At 40.8% G+C, this 22567-nt stretch overlaps 1 protein-coding gene across 1 annotated transcript in view; it reads left to right on the top strand.

The window, feature by feature from the left end:
- LOC109997341 (sickle tail protein homolog) overlaps positions 1-22567 on the top strand; it is a 63410-nt gene that overhangs the window by 8110 nt on the left and 32733 nt on the right. The window contains exons 2-4 of the mRNA XM_065954404.1: positions 11478-11755; positions 17904-18096; positions 18201-18399. Coding sequence (XP_065810476.1) covers positions 11478-11755; positions 17904-18096; positions 18201-18399 — 670 coding nt within the window. The remainder of the gene's footprint in view (positions 1-11477; positions 11756-17903; positions 18097-18200; positions 18400-22567) is intronic.

Raw genomic sequence — 22567 nt, 5'->3', positions numbered from 1 at the left:
TGAGTCTTACAACACAGAGAAAAACGCTCCGTTTCAAATGTGCTCTCCTTGTGATGTCACAGTGGGACTCTGTTAAAAAAAAACTCCTCCCCTCCCCTGGTATCTCCACCCATAGACTCCACCTCAAGCCTAGAGAAAAAACTTTTGCACAGGTCCGCCATTTTTATTCTCACTAGTGAAGGAGTGATGTCTACTGGGAAAACTCAGGGGCTGCTCATTGCATTTAAAGAGACACACACACCAAAACGGAGCGTTCTGAGAGAGCTGGTTTATACAGTTTGAAAAGGTGGAGGAGGGGGATAATATGTCCTCTTTAATAGGTCCAAAATGATATTATTTAGTCGCTGCACGTAATTGTTCAGCGCCAGCAATGTAGTGGCTAGGAGAGTAAAACTCCTCCATGTCAGTGGGTGGCAGTAGGGAGTCCATCAATTAACTTATTAAGACAACAGAATTAGTGATGCATGTTTAGTCTGCATGATGAATGTGACGTTGACGAGAAGTGGGACAGCTATGGATAAATATTTGAAAAGGAAAGTGCAGACTCTGACCTGGGTCTTGGTCAAAATTCTAACCCAGATGAGATGCCTAGTATGAGTGGTGACTGAGAGCTGTTGAATGAGGATGCTTTTCTTCAGGAAATTAGCTCTGTGTACGTCGAAACAGGCCAAGGTTTCACACTGAGGGAGAATGAACACATTTAAAAACTAAACTGTGTATTAGGCTTTAATGTGTCATTTTGTAACACTTTTGGGTTGTGGTGTGCCGTGGAATTTTTCTTAATCTAAAAGTGTGCCGTGCCTCAAAAAAAGGTTGAAAAACACTGAAGGAGAGGACAATCTGTTCCTGCTCTCTACCCTGCAGACACATGCTCTGCAGGTGGAGAGAGACCTGTCAGGTCTCTTCTGAAATGCATGGATTATGATCCAACAGAACCGTGAGTGAAACTTTTTAGAAACAGGAAAAGAGAGTGGGGTGGCACACGAGCTGTGTTTTGTTAGTTCATGTTTTCAGTATTTTGTCATGTCCTGTTTTATTTTGTTACTCACCCTTGTCTTTGTCTTCTAGATCCTGCTCCTCGTGTTTGCCACCGTGTGTCGGCCCTGCCCTGATTGAACCAACCTGCATCTTGTTATCTTCTGATTCTCTGTGTATTTAATCGTCCGTGTTCCCTCCCTCATGTTAGTGACTTTACCCGTGTTTGATTTCTGCCTGTTTTCTTGACCATGCCTTTTCCTGCTCCTCTGGATCTGTTTCCCTGGTAGATTTGGACTTTCTGTGTACCAAACCAGACTGTAAATAAACCTGCCTGATATTACTCTGCCCCTGTGGAGTCGTGCTTTTGGATTGTGTGTACTTTGTGTCACATACGTCCATTAATGATTCTGTTGGCTGGAGGTCTGTCTCTCCTCGTGATGAATCAACATAAAATATGATAATGTTGTGGTTTTGTCAAACTCTCACGAAATAGACAGCTGAAAACGTCTTACAGAGATCTGCAACAAGACCTGCAGACACCACAGTCATGTTTATGTGTGCATGTTTGTGTCTGTGTTTGTGTTTGTTTAACAAGCAGAAATAATACTTCCCATGGCTTTCCCGTCTCTTTCCAGCTGCTGAGCTGTTAGTGTTTGTCAACACACACACACACACAAACACACACACACACACACACACACACACACACACACACACACACACACACACACACACACACACACACACACACACACACACACTCAGAGCCACCAGGCATGAACTTGGTCAAACAGCACCGTGAACAGCAGCAGCAGCTCAAGCAGACCTGTAATTCTCCTCCTCTGCTCTTCACTCTTCTCTGGTGGTATTTCTTCTCGTTAGATTTATTTGATGTTTCTCTGGAGGCAGCAAAAGAAAGATGGAAATAAATTCATTTGAGCTTTCTACACAGAATTTAATTTGATTGTAACGGACATATAAGACAAAAAACTGAAATGTCTGTCTTGCACCCATGTCTTTAGCACTTACTTTATTCAAATGTATGATATAATTGTATGGATTATTGTATTTCCAGATTATAAACATAACTAAATAATGTTCTTATATTTAACAATCTAATGCATCTTAAAAAACAAGGGAAGTTGAGACTGATGATACAGAAGTTATATTTAAATGACTGCCTCTAAATTTAAAGAGTCTGTGTCTCTGGGACTTCTGATCACAAGCACAACTTTTCTTCTCATCACAGAGGTCAGGAGAATATCTGTGGCTGTGACACTTTAAAGCGATTAGCATAAAGCTGTTGAGCTCAACATCCAACAAATATCACATCCACTCAACTGAACTGAGAAAACCTGCAGCCACAACTGCACAGCTCTCTGAGAGCGCACTCATGCAGATTTTTGATTCTGTGTTCTTGAAGGGAAGCACATAAAAACAGCAGTCACTCATGTAACCAGCAACTAGCTGTAACAACCTGCTGTAGTAACAACACACTGCAGTAACAACCTGCTGTAACAACCTGCTGTAGTAACAACACACTGCAGTAACAACCTGCTGTAACAACCTGCTGTAGTAACAACCTGCTGTAGTAACAACACACTGTAGTAACAACACACTGCAGTAACAACACACTGCAGTAACAACACACTGTAGTAACAACACACTGTAGTAACAACCGGCTGTAGTAACAACACACTGTAGTAACAACACACTGCAGTAACAACCTGCTGTAACAACCTGCTGTAGTAACAACCTGCTGTAGTAACAACACACTGTAGTAACAACACACTGCAGTAACAACCTGCTGTAACAACCTGCTGTAGTAACAACCGGCTGTAGTAACAACCTGCTGTAGTAACAACACACTGTAGTAACAACCTGCTGTAGTGACAACACACTGTAGTAACAACCTGCTGTAGTAACAACCGGCTGTAGTAACAACCTGCTGTAGTAACAACACACTGCAGTAACAACCTGCTGTAACAACCTGCTGTAGTAACAACCGGCTGTAGTAACAACACACTGTAGTAACAACACACTGCAGTAACAACACACTGCAGTAACAACCTGCTGTAACAACCGGCTGTAGTAACAACCTGCTGTAGTAACAACACACTGCAGTAACAACCTGCTGTAACAACCTGCTGTAGTAACAACCTGCTGTAGTGACAACACACTGTAGTAACAACCTGCTGTAACAACCTGCTGTAGTAACAACACACTGTAGTAACAACCTGCTGTAGTGACAACACACTGTAGTAACAACCTGCTGTAGTAACAACACACTGTAGTAACAACCTGCTGTAGTAACAACCGGCTGTAGTAACAACCTGCTGTAGTAACAACACACTGAAGTAACAACCTGCTGTAGTAACAACACACTGTAGTAACAACCTGCTGTAACAACCTGCTGTAGTAACAACCTGCCGTAGTAACAACACACTGTAGTAACAACACACTGCAGTAACAACACACTGCAGTAACAACACACTGTAGTAACAACACACTGTAGTAACAACCGGCTGTAGTAACAACCTGCTGTAGTAACAACACACTGTAGTAACAACACACTGCAGTAACAACCTGCTGTAACAACCTGCTGTAGTAACAACCTGCTGTAGTAACAACACACTGTAGTAACAACACACTGCAGTAACAACCTGCTGTAACAACCTGCTGTAGTAACAACCGGCTGTAGTAACAACCTGCTGTAGTGACAACACACTGTAGTAACAACCTGCTGTAGTGACAACACACTGTAGTAACAACACACTGGAGTAACAACACACTGTAGTAACAACCCACTGTAATAACAACCTGCTGTAGTAGCAACACACTGGAGTAACAACACACTGTAGTAACAACCTGCTGTAGTGACAACACACTGTAGTAACAACACACTGGAGTAACAACACACTGTAGTAACAACCCACTGCAGTAACAACACACTGTAATAACAACCCACACATTGTAGTAACTTTCCCTTTAAGAGCCTTCCACGTCTTCAAGCAGTATACCTTATCATTCTTTACTTTCATTATTTATTTTGTTTATGAGTTATTAAGGATGTTCAAGTCATGCCTGTACAAATTAACATGATTGACAATGAATCGTACATACTGTATTATGGAACGACAACAAGAGACAAAAACTTCATAAAGTAGTTCAATGACACAATCGATAATAAATTATTTATTTCAAAAATAATAAAAGTATGATGAATATTTCCGCTGACATCACTGTGTTAGCTAGAAAGCTGCAGAGCTGCTGAGCTAATACACAAATTTAAAGATATAAAGTAAGTTTTCTCTGACATCTTTCCATCGTCTATCTGCTGCTGTTTGGACCCCTGAAGTCTATTCTGCGTCCCTGTTCTCATCAAGTGTCTACTTTTCTTTCTCCATTCTTTTGGCTCAAATTCAAAATCTGCTGCAGCGTGCATCAATGAGCGCTCAGAGCCCTGGGAAACATCTCCAGAGTATATTTTTGATCTTTCAGGCTACATGTGGAGCCACTTGTCTCTGCAAATAAAACTCATGCTGCAGTTTCTGTTGCTTATTTTAAACCATGCCCACAGTGGGACTATTTCTGTCTGTTCCAAGAACAAATCATATGACTGAATGTGTTAGCAAACAAGGGGAGCAGTGATTTAATTTGTTAAAACAGACTTTTAACCTTTAATCCAATGAGAAAATCATGTTGGACACACATGTTGGGCACACTTTTTTTTAACATTCAAATGACACTGCAAAGACAGTGGACCAAATACTACAACACAAACACAACTTAATACAGTTCATTACAGATACATGAAGAAGACATTTTTGCTAGAGAACACACTTTGGTAAGATTTAGAACCAAATGTCAGAGTCCACCTGTTGGCCAAAGGATGGTCAAAATCTTTAAACCCACTGTGAGCTCCTTTCAGAATACTTTTGGTGAATGGTAAATGGACCTGAGCTTGTATAATGATTTTCTACTCTTCTCAAATGTTTTTACACCACAGGTCACACCTACACATTCACACACAGATTGTAGAGGCTGCTGTGTAAAGGTGACTTGGTGACATTCTGCATAAACAAACTAAAACTGCAGTAAAAAGTATTTTGAGAAGCTAATCTTTGTCTTAATCTGTGGAATAATGCTCGAGTAGAGCTCAACCTGTTTATAACATCACAAAGAGATGTGTTTGTTTGTGATCATCAATTCACCAAAAGACTTTCAGATTTTTGCTCCTTGCAGATTGCTCCAGATTGCTCAGCTCACACTGACCATTAGACCATCAAACTGGAACATGTACAGTGATTACAGCTTTAAGGATATGTTTTCCTTCTCCATAAAGACACTGGACACAGTAATCACTCCAATAACAGCTTCCCTGCTTCCATGTTGGCTCTGACTGAAACATCTCGACCACAGGGTGAACCTGTTGTTTTTTTTTCTAAAACCTTTGTTTCTGCTCGAACACAGAAACTGAAACAGAAACAATTTCAGCAGCGTTTTCAACAGTCCTGAGAGTTCTGTGGTCTTCTGGTTACTAAAACAGAACACAAAATATAAAAACATTATTAAATGATGGTGTATCGATTGTTAACCTGCAAATGACTAACAGGCTAATGGACTGACTGTCTGAATGACTGACTGTCCACACTGTGACCAAATATCCACAAAGACCAGAGCTCAAATATATCTCCAGGCTCCAACTGAACCAGATCAATCAGATCTGATTTATTATGAGAGAGAGAGAGAGAGATAAAGAGAGAGAGGCAGGGAGGGGTAGAGAGAGAGAGAAAGAGGGAGAGAGCAGGGCATGGAGGGGTAGAGAGAGAGAGAGAAAGAGAAAGGCAGGGAGAAAGAGAAGGGGAGAGAGAGACAGGGAGGGAAAGAGAAAGTGGGAGAGAGCAATGCATTGAGGGCGAGAGAGAAAGAAAGAAAGAGAGAGACAGGGAGGGAAAGAGAAAGAGAGAGCAGCATGGAGGGAAAGAGAAAGAGGGAGAGAAAGAGGGAGAGAGAGAGGGAGAGAGCAAGGCATGGGAGAGAGAGAGAGAGAAAAAGAAAGAGAGGCAGGGAGGGAAAGCAAAAGAGGGAGCAGCATGGAGGGGGAGAGAGAGATAGAGAAACAGAGAGAGAAACCTGGAAACAGCCAGTGGGACCTGTACACACACACACACACACACACACACACACACACACACACACACACATCGATGACAATAAAGTTTATTTAATTGAATTGAGTTGAGATGGGGAGGGGGTCAGAGGAGGCAAAACAAGCTCCAATAGCAAAAAACTAGTTCTTAATTATAAAAATCATTTATTTTTTCACCTTTGCATCTTGTTCAGACTCTTTGCCCTGACATCTTTGGTTCAGTCAGCGAGTAAATACCTGTGAGATACATAAATAAATGTTGTCCCAGTCTTCTTAAGCCTCAGACATTTCCCTTGATGTTTCTGACTGAAGCTCTTCTCAGGTTTAGGAGCTGTAGTGAACTTTAACTGGAGGCTTCAACAGAAAAATGAGTGAATGATTCGACTCGACAGGATGACAGACCGGACCTGGAGTCATCAGCTGGTCGGACTGCAGAGGTTTTTGATTTTTTTACCATAGACTATATGTATAGGGAGCATCAGTTTGTGAGCTGCTGTTTGGAGTCATTGAGTTCAGCATTTTGAAATGTCACCAATATCACCAATTCATCATGTTTTAATTTTAATGTTGTCTTCTCATTAATGATCATGAAAATCGAGATTAAACGATTACTGTGCTGCATGCTGTTTTGCTTCTTTTTTACCAAAGGTTTTATTGCGTGTGTTAAATGTGTTTGTTGTTATATTTTTGGCCACAAGATTAAACCACCACTGCCTCAAGAACATAGTTGAATGATTGGTATTTATTTACTGTATTTTATAATTTTTAGATATTTCAATTTTTTTTCCCTGGAAGGTGAAAAGGTGCGTTTCAGTGACCTAAAACACAGTTTGTGTACAAAACCCTCCTAGTGTGGACTAGGCCTTTATGACCTGTGAGATTATTCTTGTTGTATCTTGTTGATACTGTTGGGGAGCTTTTGGATCTGTCTCTAACAAACTGCAACCCAGTCTCATGTCAAAATGTGTAATACCTAAAAAAAAAATAAATAAAAAAAAAACGTTGGGATATTACGTTTTCTACTGTTGCTATGGTGGTTGCAATTTTCCCATTCAAATCCTCCATTGATTTTTCACAAAATCCTTATATCAAGAGATTATCGCCTGGGACCAAGACAACAAGCTACCCCAACACTCGTGACTACAGTACATTCAATTCAGCACCAAAACGGCGTTACAAACGGAAACAAAGGTATAGGTTCAAGACTGTATACATCATTTTCGTCCGGAGTCAAGGAACTACCCATCCCACAATCCATTGCGAATGATATCGTTTATTCAGTCTTTCAGGTCTCGCCAGAAAAAACGCTGGGTTGTTACGTTTTCTACTGTTGCTATGGTGATAGCTATGGACGCTATCAACAACAAACCGGAAGGAAGTGGACATTCGGTTCGTGGCTCTTAAAACAGGTTACATCAGACCCTAGACATCAAACTAAGCTCCTATGCAATAAATAATGATTTCTGTTACATTTTAATGGATGTCTTTCATTACAACCAAATTTAATAAAACGATTGGAACAGATCGATGCATATTAGCAACATTATAAACTATAACATGTAACAATCCTTGATACATAAAGACAATACTGTACAGTTTGTGTGTGATTTATATGATTTTATTTAACAAAATAATCCTGACAGATTAATACTATCTTTTAAAACAGGTTTGATTTGACCACTTTTTTACAATATATATAGTCTAGATTATTTTACAAAACCCATTCGGCTTTAGTAAATAATATATTTTAACCATATATAGCAGCTCCCCCTGTTGTTTTGGTGAACTGACTACCCTCACATGATACTTTGTTCCAAGACCTCTCTAAAACAGTTATTCCCATGTCTGTAGCCCCTTTTGTTGCTGAGGTATAAGCCTTCAAATATGCCCTTGGGTCAAGGTTCAAAGGGCATTATTTCAAAACAGGGGTCATGTTAAAACCTCATCTTCTCATATGTTACTCTCCAGGATGAGACCTTTCCAACGATGTATGTCGTTCAGCTCTAAGCCAAAAACTTAAATATTCTCATTTCATTGGCAAGGGGTCTTGCAGTCATACTTTCATAGAGTGCTTTCAAAGCCCAGTACATAAAATGTTTTGTTTTTTTCTTTTTTTGTGATTTTTTTGTTTTTGTTTGTTTGTTTTGGTGTAAGTATATCATAAAATCTGGGGAACTATAGGCTTGGAGGACAACCTTAAGTGCTTGGTTTAGAATTATGGCTAAAAGAAAAATCTCTTATGCTCTTTTCCATATTAATTCATCCTAGTACTTTTTTAATCCTTCTTTCCTTATAGAAGAGTTAATCTAATTTGTCATCATTCATTGTTTTAATATTCAGTTTAATGTCTTTCAAAGAGCAACAGGGTTGAACAGGTCGAAAGGCTTCATGTCTCTGCTAGGCCTCAAATGGTCAAATTAGCTCTTATAAGCACCTTTAAAAGGAGTTTTAACATCAGTCTTGTTCACAAAGAATCGATAGTGAACGTGCACTCGGCCTTTAAACCGACAGTGGGCGTGACTGCACGATTGCGCATGTCAGCAGCACACTGGCAGACCATAGCATAATGGGCTTTTTGAATGGGTTTTCGCTTAGATTCCTGGAATGGGATCTTTGGTTAACACAGATTTAAGATGTGTTTTTGCAACCAACCTTAAAAAAACATCAGTAAATACCCCCTGAAAGATCTAGACATCGCTCACAAGTGACGATTATCAATACGTCATTATTTGATGTCAGTGTCATGCGCCCGTTGTAGTTCTTATCTCCGGCCGTTTACTTTATTGAGTGCATTTTCTGTTATTAATCTAATCCGTCAGGATTATTTTGTTAAATAAAATCATATAAATCACACAAACTGTACAGTATTGTCTTTATGTATCAAGGATTGTTACATGTTATAGTTTATAATGTTGCTAATATGCATCGATCTGTTCCAATCGTTTTATTAAATTTGGTTGTAATGAAAGACATCCATAAAAATGTAACAGAAACATTATTTATTGTATAGGAGTTTAGTTTGATGTCTAGGGTCTGATGTAACCCGTTTTAAGAGCCGCGAACCGAACATCCACTTCCTTCCGGTTCGTTGTTGATCGCGTCCATAGCAACCACCATAGCAACAGTAGAAAACGTAACAGTTCAACGTTTCTCTATCGAGACCTGAAAGAATCTTCGTAGAAACGAACAAACTAAAGATCATAAACATAAACCGAACAAAGATTATGAAGATACAATGTACATTTGTCGCCAGAAAGGTTATCAAAACGACACTTAAGCCTCAAACTATCTTAAAATATTGCATTTTCCATCAAAAATAGAAGGGATGTCCGCCATGTTTTTTTTTTCGCTAGGGGAAAACTGGGCAGTCACGTGACCTGAGGTATGCCTATACAAAAGAATAGACAAAAGGAAACGTAGGCATGTCACAATTTTAGAGCCCTTATTGTGAAACTACTACGTTTTGCGCTGTGGACCAACGTAGGTATTACACATTTTGACATGAGACTGGGTTGCAAACTGAGAGAACTGAGCTTTATGATGCTTATGTATCTCCCATATTGAATTATGCTGCTGCAGGGTTATAGGGTTCATAAAGTTCATATGTTATGCAAAAACCACTTCACCATGTTTCTTTTTTTATTCATTTATTTTTGGGCTTTTTGTGCCTTTAATGGAGAGATAGGACAGCGGATAGAGTCGGAAATCAGGGAGAGAGAGTGGGGAATGACATGCGGGAAAGAAGCCACAGGCGGGAAGTGAACCCAGGTTGCCCTCTTGAGACGACAAACTCCATACATGGGGCACGCGCACTAACCACTGCACCACCAGCACCCCACTTCACCATGTTTCTCTAACACTAACATGTTTCCCTTGTCTGTCTACAACCCCCCAATGATGAGTAAAGTCCATCCTCTCTGTCTTCTGCCTGCTCCACTTTTCAGAAAATGTGTGCTCAAACAGGCCGTTTGGAGATGTTCCCTTTATGACATCACAAAGGGCAGTAGCCCCTCCCCCAGGTGGGTGACACTCCCACAGCTAAGTGTTTGTTCTGCCCTCTGAGTCTGCCTTCTCACCGTAAACAATAGGACATGGAGTAAGAAAGCCCGAGACACCCAAGCCCTTCCAGAGAGGGGGCGTGGTCAGACACAGCTCATTTACATAATTAAAGGTACAGAAACAGCCTGTTCTGAGCAGGGCTGAAATAGAGGGGTTTATAGGCATGTTAAAATACAGGATCAGAGTGGATTTAGAACAAGAAACTACACAGAGATGTTTTGGGGAGCTCTGACACTTATTCAAACTGGTTCAAAAGGATGAGAATATGTGACTTTTAAAGACTACAGAAATGTCGATACTGTACAGAATAGATCTATATGCTGTTTTCTAGGGGTTCACAGATTTGCTCCGATCCCAGCAATCCAGGGATACATGAGCTGACCAGGGTCTGTAACGAAAATGTGAAAGGATCCGATTGTGGAATCAACTAATCAAGCATTTTAAATTAGATTTCAGACCAGGGTTATGACAACGTTTGTCTGTAATTCCTTTAAACTGACGGATTAAGTCAGTTTGTAAAATATGTCCATCACATTAAGGAAATGAATGGATCGATAACCGATTTTTTTTACCTCCCATCTTTCTTTCCCATGGTTCAATATCCTTTGTTACCATGGCCTACATGTGAAAATATTATAACTTCTGCTAAGGGGTGTGGGCTCACCTTTTGGGCTATTTGGGGTTATCCGGTAGGAACAGAGATGGGAGGCATCAGAAAGCTCCTCTCCTTCATGATGTGTTTTCAGTCATACTGCTGACTGGTGTGATTGGCATGCACATAAAGAAGCTGCTTCATACTCTTCTCTGATATAACCTATAAATGTGTTGGCTCACGGAGGAGTCGGTTGTAGCCACAAGCCAGTTATGACCTAAGTTGTGGCTTTGTATGACAATAAAATCATTACCTTTGTGTAAAGATTTGAGGATGATGAATAACAAAAGTTGAAGTCTACGATTCCCAAAGGTGAGCCCCCCCTGGCGGGCAGCATGGGTACTGCAGGTAGGACATGAGAGGTCCCCCACCCCAACATTTTTAAACTGGTTGGATGCTTCAATCATGATTTCATCCAATATAAGTCAACTGAGGGGCGCCTGGTGTTTTACATATGCCTTCTTTAAAATGATGGATTACATAATTTACTCTCTTCCATTGTTTCTCCTCTGCTCCTTTTCTCTTGACCTTCTCTCTGGTGTTGGTTTCTTCTCGTTAATCTTTGTCTCCTCTGTCTGATTCCTATCATTCATCCTTCTCTCCTCTGTTTGTTTTCTTCTCCCTTTTTCTTTTAAGATCCAGGAAACTCTTCTTCCTCTGTGAAGGACAGCAGCAAAGAGCCTCCAATGCAGAAGAAGAATCACAACTCGAGCAATCTGTTCTGTAACCCCGGTTCGGTTCCTCACTCCTCCAGCACCTTACCTCGAAGCTACACCAGCTCTGCCTCAGGAACCAAAGACAGCCAATCAGACAGCCTGATGAAGATGAAGGATGTGGAGAGGAAGAAGGAGGTGTTTCTGGACATTTTGAGGCAGAAGTACCCTCACCATGCCGCCATCATCATGGGACACCAGGTGAAAGAACAGATTCTTTTAAAAGATATCAGATGATACAACTGTCCACAGCATGCTTTGTAAACATGAGACAAACACGTGCCATAATTATCTTTTTGTTATTTAATCCATCTGAAAGATTAACAAAATCCATGCTCGATTAAGAAGTGGACAGTCTGCCTATAATGAGAAACACACACACACACACACGCACACACACACACACACACACACACACACACACACACACACACACACACACACACACACACACACACACACGCACACACACACACACACACACACAGATGGAGATATGCTTGAATACTTCCAAATTGAAATATACTGATTGAGGTGTGATCCTTCCAGTTTAACAATAGCTTGTAAAAAGATCATGTGGTTCACAAGCACATTCTCTTCCATCATTTCCAGACATCGTCAGCATCAGAAAATCAATAACAAACTCTAAACCAATGATGATGGTTGAGCAGAAATAAGCTGTTGTCATGACTCCTGTTTCCTTCAGAAGTTTGAACTTAAACATGTTTGTGCAGTAAAGGTTACTTTAAATTTTATAATGAGAGGATGAAAATGAGTTTATGTAACTGTAAGAGGTGTGTGTGTGTGTGTGTGTGTGTGTGTGTGTGTGTGTGTGTGTGTGTGTGTGTGTGTGTGTGCGTGTCTGTAGTAAGTTTGTTATCATGAAGGCAGACTGTTGTCAGACTGGTAGAGCCAGCATTATTTGTGGAGGTGGAGCTGTGTTGTAACAGCAGACAGAGACACACACACACAAACACACAGACGCACACACAGTCAGGTGTACAGAAAGAGGAGATTCTATTGGACTTTGTTTGTGACACTCAAACATCCTGGACAGAGGAAACTGTAGCAGATTATTTTTTTGAATTTATTTACAGCCTAATGTCAACTTCACTCGTAGCTTAACTTAGTTTAGCTTATCTGTGTGTTGAAGTTGGCAGCAGCAGCACCTGCAGCCTCCCCCTCCAGGTAAGCTTGTTTAACCTGTTTAAAACAGCTCAAACTAACTAACAGATTCTCTGTTTTCAGTTTATATTCTGCTTTAGATCACACTGTTCTGTTTCTAACCAGAAGTGTTTAAACAGCTTGGTATTATAACTTAATCTGACAAAAGTCCTCACTTTGAGTTTGAAGAAAGAGCTGCAGGCTGTTCATGTGTTCACCTGCTGATCGATGGCCCGTTCACCAAACCCTGTTGACTTCTGAACATTTAAAGATGAACTTAATATGCTAACGCTACATTTAAACATGATATGCTTCAGTCCACTCTTCTGCTCATACATGACATAGTTGTGACTGCAGAATCACTTTGTGTGTCCCAGCAGCATTAAGGTGAGCTAACTGTTTCATTAGGATGTTAGGTGTGTAACACTTTATTTTTCATGTAATGGAAGAAAAAAACCCTGATGTTTCTTTGGCTAGTGATGGCATCATTAAGTATTATCACACCTGTGGAGGATTTCAACCTGTGACTGCATGTTAGACAATCTTTTATAAAGCACTTTGAAAAGTTACTTAGTACTTTTAAGAAAAAAGAAGATTAACATGTTAACAACTATAAAAACCTGTGTTGTTAAGTAAACATCGCTAAGCAAAATGAGCTGCTTTATTATTTAAATGGTAAACAAAAATAACAATATTGAAAAAAACTTGAAAGTGTCTTGTTACAACTTGGATATTTGACTGAACGTTAAAAAGGTATAAAGACATTAAATGAAGTCAGGGACTCTGTAAACAGAGGAGAAGTGAGCTGCATTGTGAGTGTTATGACACTTTAAGCTTCATTAAAATGCAGCTGCCGGGTGTAGACCGGTGTTTGATCCCCGCCTCTGTGACATCACGTGCTCTGTTTACTCTGACTTATTAATCAATCCATTTCTGTTTGTACAACACATCATCTTAACAAAGGTCAACTCAGTGTACTCTTAGAGCACATTTATTTGCACCCTCTGGGCTCCCATACTGTCCGAGGTGTGTACTGTGCACTGCTGTGCGTTACCTTTTGTTGCCCATAGCAACTACATGGTGCTACAAAGGTTGATAGTCTTGTAGCACGATAAACAAAATGTCTGTGACATCTTTCATACCAAACACAAGTTTATCATTGAAACAGGATGTGGCAGAAAAAGGACGTTAACGATGAATACACAAAATCAAAACTTTAAGAACATAAACATTTAATTTAATAATTAACTTAGCTGTTACTGCTAATACTACACATACTTTTGACATTGTAGCTTTAAATCTGTCTGATTCATTGTCTCTCTCCTTCTTCCTGCATCACTCTCTATCCATCTTTCAGTTTCATCAGATGTCTGTTCATCATGAGTCTGCTTCTGCTCCAGGTTTTTCCTCTCCACTGTAACTTTGTTAAATGTTGCTTAGTGCTCATGATGGATTCATGTTGGGTCTTTGTAGAAAATAAAACAAAGAGTAAGGTCTTTTTCCTGCTCTTTTGTAAAATGTCTTAAGTTTACATTTGGTATGAATTGTTGCTATACAAATTAAGATCGATTGATAGACAACAATAGACGTTTTTTTCCCCCCATTTTGTGTACCTGCCCCCTTTTTAACCCTGAGTTTCTCCCGCTGCTTCGTCAGCGGAGTATGCATGTGTATGAATGGGATTAATTACTTCTGGTGGTCACCTAAGGCCGGTGACGTCAACAGCACTGCGCTTTTTCTCCTGACGACGGCCTTCTGCTGCAACGCTCTCTACCCGTTGAAAACAACTGAAAAAAGACGGCCACTTTACTCAGCAGCCTCTACCATCAGTGTGTGAATGGATGAGTTAATACTGATGGACTCTTTACTCAGCAGCCTCTACCATCAGTGTGTGAATGGATGAGTTAATACTGATGGACTCTTTACTCAGCAGCCTCTACCATTAGTGTGTGAATGGATGAGTTAATACTGATGGACTCTTTACTCAGCAGCCTCTACCATTAGTGTGTGAATGTGTATGAATGGATGAGTTAATACTGATGGACTCTTTACTCAGCAGCCTCTACCATTAGTGTGTGAATGTGTATGAATGGATGAGTTAATACTGATGGACTCTTTACTCAGCAGCCTCTACCATCAGTGTGTGAATGTGTATGAATGGATGAGTTAATACTGATGGACTCTTTACTCAGCAGCCTCTACCATCAGTGTGTGAATGTGTATGAATGGATGAGTTAATACTGATGGACTCTTTACTCAGCAGCCTCTACCATCAGTGTGTGAATGTGTAGGTGTGACCTGCAGTGTGAAAGAGCTTTGAGTAGTCAGAAGACTAGAAAAGAGATATACAAGCTCAAGTTCATTTGACCATTTACAGTGCAAGTGTGTGTTGGATTCAGTTTACAGAAAGTTTCTCTCATGGTCAAAATTAAACTGTCGTTGATTGCACCATGAAAGTTTTATTTTCCATCATCTCTGCCAGCAAGTCTAAAGAGATCAGTCAATGATATTCAAGCCGATACACTCATAACAGACTGTCGCTCTGTGATGTTTTGTGTCTGCTGTGGAGAAGAGGTGTCAGCTCCTCTCTCAACCAATCACAAGACGACGACCGCTCTCTTCAGCTCCACACTTTGCACAAAAGATAAAAAGAAAGGAAGGAATCTATAAACTCTGTTTATCAGTCAGACTCGGGGTTGTTCTTTCATCTGAGATCCTGTCCTAGATTCCTGTTCTGCTGGTGTGTCTGTGACTCATGTTTAGATTCTTCAGGTAAATGTGACATCACTAAAAAACCACCATCAGTCTTTTTAAACATGACAACAATAGGTGAAGTTGTGTAAATTATCTCAGCTCTGTAATCAGAGCTTTTAAACCTACAAGTGTGTGTGTGTGTGTGTGTGTGTGTGTTAAAGAGGAATGCACAGCAGTGTTTCATGTGTGTGCCTAAATGAGTGTGTCCTCCTCCTTGTGTATTAAGCAAGCAGCAACCTTCGGGTTCGAAATGAAGTCAGTGCTGAAATCCAAAAAACTGTAGTTCCTTGAGGCTGTCTGCAGACCCCCAGAAGTCCCATACACACCCGTGTTAAAATGTCCATTTTGACAGCAGATATAAACATTTTGGGTCTGAGTTTCTAACCCATTCTTTTTGATGTTGTGAAAGATAAAATAAGGTTATGTGTAATTAGGATGGTGACTGATCTGACTGCCTGGTCTACTACCTTCAGCCTCATTCACTAATGCGTCGTAAAAGTTCTTAGTCTGCGCATAAAATAAGTGCATATGCAAAATCACGACGATCATGACGTGTGTACCAGCCATTAAGTTCTCACCACCTTGCGTATGTATGTCTCTCTTTCTCTCTCTCTCTTTGTGTGTGTGTGGGTGGGGGGTGGTAATAATAATAATATTTAATAATAATGATAATAGTATTTAATAATGATAATAATATTTAATAATGACAATAGTATTCAATAATAATAATATTTAATAATAATGATAATAATATTTAATAATGATAATAATATTTAATAATAGTATTTATTAATAATAATAATAATGATAATAATAATATTTCATAATAATGATAATAATAATATTTCATAATAATGATAATAGTATTTAATAATGATAATAATAATTAATAATGATAATAATATTTAATAATGATGATATTTAATAAGTAATAATAATATTTAATAATGATAATAATATTTAATAATAGTATTTATTAATAATAATAATAATAATGATAATAATAATATTTCATAATAATGATAATAGTATTTAATAATAATAATACTATTTAATAATGATAATAATATTTAATAATAATAATATTTAATAAGTAATAATAATATTTAATAAGTAATAATAATATTTAATAATGATAATAATATCTAATAATAATAATATTTAATAATGATAATAATAACAGTTTTAATAATGATAATAGTATTTAATAATTATAATAATATTTAATAATAATGATATTTAATAATAATATTTAATAATAATAATAATAATAATAATATTGAATATATATATATATATATATATATATATATATATAGAGAGAGAGAGAGAGAGAGAGAGAGAGAGAGAGAGAGATAATTATAGATATATAATATAGAACGTGTGTGATAGTGTGTGTTTTGAGCAGGGATGTAAGGAGGTCACAGATGATCTGATGACTTCAGGCAGCTCGTAGCTTCAGGCTCCATGTGAGAAACGCTCCGCCACCTCCACTTTTGATCTCAGCAGCAGACTTAACACCAACTTAGCAAATATAACATCATAACAATAAAACCATACAACCCAACAGCTCGTATTGCTCGTACAGCATTAGAAACTCTAATATATAACAGGTCATATTTATACAGCACAGAGAACAGTTAACACCTCATCATCTTTTTCAAACACAGACTACAAACAAACAGACTTAACTCGACTGTTTCTATCTGCTACCTGTGAGGAAGAGCGGGAAGTCACATGAGGCAGCTGAAGTCTCTTTGTGCTTTACTGCAAAGTTTCAGCATAAATGCCTTTGCAGAGGTTTAATGAAAATAAAGCAGCATTGAAGCTGTGTGTGCACGCCCCGTGGAGATCCGCTGTACAACAATCCAGTCCAGTCAAGATATAGTCAAGTGAGTTCTGCACAGTCTATAACACAGAAGGGAGTCGTACAGTGTAGACATTTTGTTGTGTATGGCTTATTTTTTATGAAACAGTGTTTTGACCTTCCTCCTCTCAAACTCACTGTGTCTGCATCCGGTGTCTGTAGCTATTCTTTTTTTTTTTTTTTTTTTATGATTTACTTTTGGGCTTTTTTGTGCCTTTAATGGAGAGATGGGACAGTGGATAGAGCTGGAAATCAGGATGAGAGAGAGTAGGGAATGACATGTGGGAAAGGAGCCACAGGCCGGATTCAAACCTTATCTGTAGCTATTAACTGACCCTTAAACAACACAGTGCTTAGTTCTGTCCAAACACACACACACCCCTTCTGTTGTTTTATCTTACTCACACAACACACGCTTCATGAGCAGCCAGTTCAAAGATGAACAACGTGTTCTTCTGTTCCATGGTCATCTTAGTCAAATCCTTGTAAACAAAAGGCTGGGCCCTCAATCTCACTCCGTAGTAAGTTCTCTCTCTCTCTCTCTCTCTCTTTCTCTCTCTGCAGCCTGGGAGTACCTGGTCCTCTGACAGCACCCCCTCAGCTGGAGGGCTGGTCCCGAAGGAGCAGCAGGATCCTCAAGAGACCATGTCTGACTCAGACCTGCCCTCCCCCTCAGCCCCCTTCACACGGGGCTGCAAGACCAGAGCAAGTCTACCTGTGGGGAGGTCAGGGGGTCACACAGGAGAGAGGCCGCATGGTGGGGTCATACATACTGGTCATGGTTGATTGATATGTTATGTGGTGGAATGTAAAAACTGCACATGTGTGTCAGGGACTCACTCCATCTCTGCTTGTGCTCAGGTGTGGTGTACTTACAGTATGGGGAGGAGACTAAACAGGTGAGGATGCCGGCTGAGATGACAACTCAGGACTCTCTGCACGCTCTCTTTGTCACAGCCTTCCCCCATCAGCTCACCATGAAGATGCTGCAATCTCCCAATGTGGCAATCTACATCAAAGACAGCAGCAGAAACTTCTACTACGAGCTGGATGACATCAGGTGAGTCAGATGATGTAATGGGACCACTGTAGGTAATAACACGATCCAAGTCATTGATATTCTTTGACATTACAAAGAGAGCCTTGAAGAAGAAAAACAAAACCAATGGAAGGTTGTGTTTCTCATGGTGAAGGGTTTCTCTGTGGACCCTCCAGCCACATGGAAAGAGCAATGCAAACCTGGCAGCAGAAGAACATTGACTTTGGTGTGATGACCCCAGCAGCACATACTGGTTTTATATATACTACATGTGGAACATCCCCTCTCTGGCAAGACCTGAACCAGAGTTGGTGTAGGAGGAGGAGCAGGGGATGGGGCCGCTAACAAGAACCTGGCTTTTTTGGATTTTTGTTGATTTCTCTGCAGAGAAAAGAGTGGACGCCTCTGTGTGAATAATGTGGCAGAGAGAGAGGTCTGACTTTAGGGTGTGCTCACCACCCAACAAAAGTTCAGATTATGAGACCTTCATGGAGTCTGCAAGTGAGGGTCTTCAAACTATTAAACCCATAGACTATAGATTTGCTGGGGGACTTCAATGCCCACGTTGGCAATGATTGGTACACCAGGAGGGGGTTAGTCTAATCTGAAGCCGAGGTGTGTGACCTAGTTTGCCATAATAACCATCATGTTTGAGTATAAGTATAAAGTAATTCATTCGTCTGGATGGCCGCGAGTGTATAGATCTCTGTGTGTGAGTGTATGTGTAGCCTATGTGTGTAATGGTGCGGTGGTGGAGTTAGTCTCCAGATGTGCGTCTACACGGGAATATGTGTGTGTGTATGTGTGTGTTAGTAAAAGGGGGAGAAAAGAGGAGAGTAGAGGAGGAGAGAAATGCGTGCCTGAAGAGGCCGGATCACAGTCTGAATCCCGCGCCACAACTTGGAGTAATTCCCTTCATTCACAGAAACAAACCAATAGCCGAATTCAAGTTAATACGGCTTAGAGTAATACCCGGTTATAACGCTGTTACGCTAAACACATATAGGAGGCAGCGGTCCGAAACGGGAACAACAATAGTTTTAAACAGATAAACTCAGGACGCAGCGGTCCAACAAAGACAAAAATTACAGTTTCTGCATCAATCAAACAATTGTTAAAAACACTCTCTAAAGCTAATTCTGCCCAGACCTAATTAAGCCTCACTTGTGAATCGCTTTGCCTGCAATTGGTGAAAGGGAAAGATTCCGGCGATGGAGCAGATCTTCTGTCCGTCCTGGTGCAGAGGCGTCTGATGGCGGCGAGGGTCCCTTACGGCAAGAGTGGCTTCGTTGGTTCTCCGTCGAGTGGAAAGATGTCCGTTGATGTCCTTTCGTTGCAGGACGGAATAAGACCGTTATCTTTCTGATAATCTGTTACAGTCTGGACCTCCTGTATGCCAACGTGAAGGGAGCATACAGCTCTTCTTCTCTCCCCCCTCTTGGGGAATCAGACCACAACCTCATCCACCTTGAGACCACCTAAAGGCCCCTGGTGAAGCAGCAGGGGGCCAACACAAGGACTTTGAAGGTTTGGTCTAAGGATACAGAGGAGGCCCTGCAGGAGTGCTTCAATGTCACAGACTGGGAACTGTTTAAGGAGGAATATGGTGATGACACTGAAGGCCTCTCTCACTGTATTACAGACTACATCCGTTTCTGTGAGGACACCATAGTCCCTACCAAAACGGTCCACTGCTTCTCAAATAACAAACCATTGGATCAATAAAGACATTAAAGCTCTCCTCAACAGAAAGAAGAGGGCCTTCATGACTAGGGATCGTGAGGAGCTCAAGGCTGTCCAAAAGGAGTTAAAGAAGAAGCTGAGAGAGGCCAAGAACAACTACAAGGACAAGATTTAGGCCAAGATGAACAACTCAAAGGAGGTGTGGAATGGCATGAAGCAGATGACGGGCTGCAACAGGCCAGAACCCAGAATTAAAGCAGATCCAGTATTTGCTGCTGAGTTGAACCTATTTTTCAATTGGTTTGACACATCCCCCGACCCAGTGAGCTCAAATAGTGGGTCTAGGTCTCCCCCCACCACCTCAGCCCCCATTCACACCTCTGCTGGAGACTCTGCTCTTCCTCTTTCTCCCATCAAGGTCCTGACCACCTCCCCCCCCTCTCTCAGCTCCTCATCAGCAGCTTCAAAGGACAGCCCCCCCTCACCCCCCAGCTCCCTCCCTTCAGGTACCTGCATGACAATAGACAGTTCTCCACACCCCTCCCCTGCTCACTGTCCCACTCTCACTACCAGCCAGGTACAAAGAGAACTCTCCAGACTCCACATCAGAAAAGCCAGTGGACCAGACAACATCAGTCCCAGGATCCTCAAAGTGTGTGCTGGGCAGCTTGCAGGAGTCTTTCAGCACCTCTTCAACCTCTCCCTGAGGCTGATGAAGGTGCCTGACCTGTGGAAGACCTCCTGCATCGTCCCAATTCCAAAGAAAGGTCATCCCAGCGCTCTCAATGACTACAGACCTGTGGCACTCACGTCACATGTCATGAAGACATTTGAGAGGCTGGTTCTCCAGCACCTGAGGACCCTGCTCACTGCTTTCCAGGATCCGTTGCAGTTTGCATATCAGAGGCACATTGGTGTGGAGGATGCGATCATCACAAAGCCCTGTCACACCTGGAGACGAAGGGAAGCACTGTGAGAGTCATGTTCTTTGACTTCTCCAGTGCTTTCAATACCATCCAGCCCTACCTCCTGAGGGACAAACTGCTGGATATGCAGCTGCACCCTGACACCTCAGCCTGGATCTTCAACTACCTCACGGGCCGGCCACAGTATGTCAGAGTAGTGACGGGCAACATAGGAGTACCTCAAGGAACTGTTCTGGCGCCTTTTCTCTTCACTCTCTTCACATCAGACTTTAGGTTTAACTCTGGTTCCTGCCACCTCCAAAAGTTTTCCGACGACTCCTCCATTGTTGGGTGCATCACTGATGATGACGAGAGGGAGTACAGAGGACTCTTAGAGAGCTTCGTCACATGGTGTGAAAGCAACCACCTGAAGCTCAACATCAGCAAAACAAAGGAGGTGGTAGTGGACTACCAGAAGAAGAAGAGGCCCCATACAAGTACCTTGGGGTCCACATCAACAATAAACTGGACTGGTCTCACAACTCTGACGCCCTCTTCAGGAAGGGACAAAGCAAAGTCATTGTGACAAGTATGCCTTTTTGTAACGGTATAACAAGACCCAAAAATGTCATTTTTTTTAAACATAAAAATGACATTTTTGGGTCTTCCTGAGGAGACTCAGATCGTTCAATGTCTGCAACAGACTCCTGAAGACCTTCTACCAGTCTGTGGTGGCCAGTGCCCTCTTCTTTGCTGTGGCGTGCTGGTGGGGTGGTATCAAGACTGGTGAGGCAAACAGGCTGAACAAGCTGGTGAGGAAGGCCCGCTCTGTAGTGGGTCTTGATCTGGACAGTTTGGAGACAGTGGGTGAGAGGAGGATGAAGGACAAAATCATATCCATCCTGGATAACTCCTCTCACCCTCTACATGAAGAGCTGTGGCAGATGGGCAGTTCCTTCAGCCTTTGTCTAATCTCCCCCAGGTGCAAAACAGAGCGCTTCAGGCGCTCCTTTGTGCCCACTGCCATAAGACTGTACAACAGCAGCCTATGACAACAATAACAGTCCATCCTTGACACTAAACTTCACCCCCATAAAACACTACCCACATGACCTGCTTCATTATTATCATTGTATTATTGTATTATTATTATTACTTCGGTCAATATATATATACATATATACTGTACATTCTATATATTTTTTATTATATTGTTATACTAGTCTATATTATATAACATTTCATTATATTACGCTATATTGTTCATATTGCACTATATTATATTATATTATACTACATTATATTATATAACTGCACTTTATCATGTGGTACAACACTGCCTCTCTTCTCTGCTGTTTACATTACTTGTTGCTATTTATCATACCAAGTCACTTTAATCACATGTCACTTTATCTTGTCATTCTCTGCAAATACTGTCTCAATTCTCCCCAGTTAACTTCATCATTCATTTCGTACTGTATATACCCCCTGTTTTTATTTGTATTTTTATTTTTATTTTTATTTATCTTATCTATTCTGTTTAATGTGTATTTGAGCTTTCTTGTCTGTGCTGCTGTAACGCCTGAATTTCCCCTCTGGGG

Source organism: Labrus bergylta, chromosome 4 (assembly GCF_963930695.1).
Source record: "Labrus bergylta chromosome 4, fLabBer1.1, whole genome shotgun sequence".
NCBI lineage: Eukaryota > Metazoa > Chordata > Actinopteri > Labriformes > Labridae > Labrus > Labrus bergylta.
The sequence above is the reverse complement of the archived record's forward strand: the minus strand, read 5'-3'. Positions and strand labels throughout refer to the sequence as shown.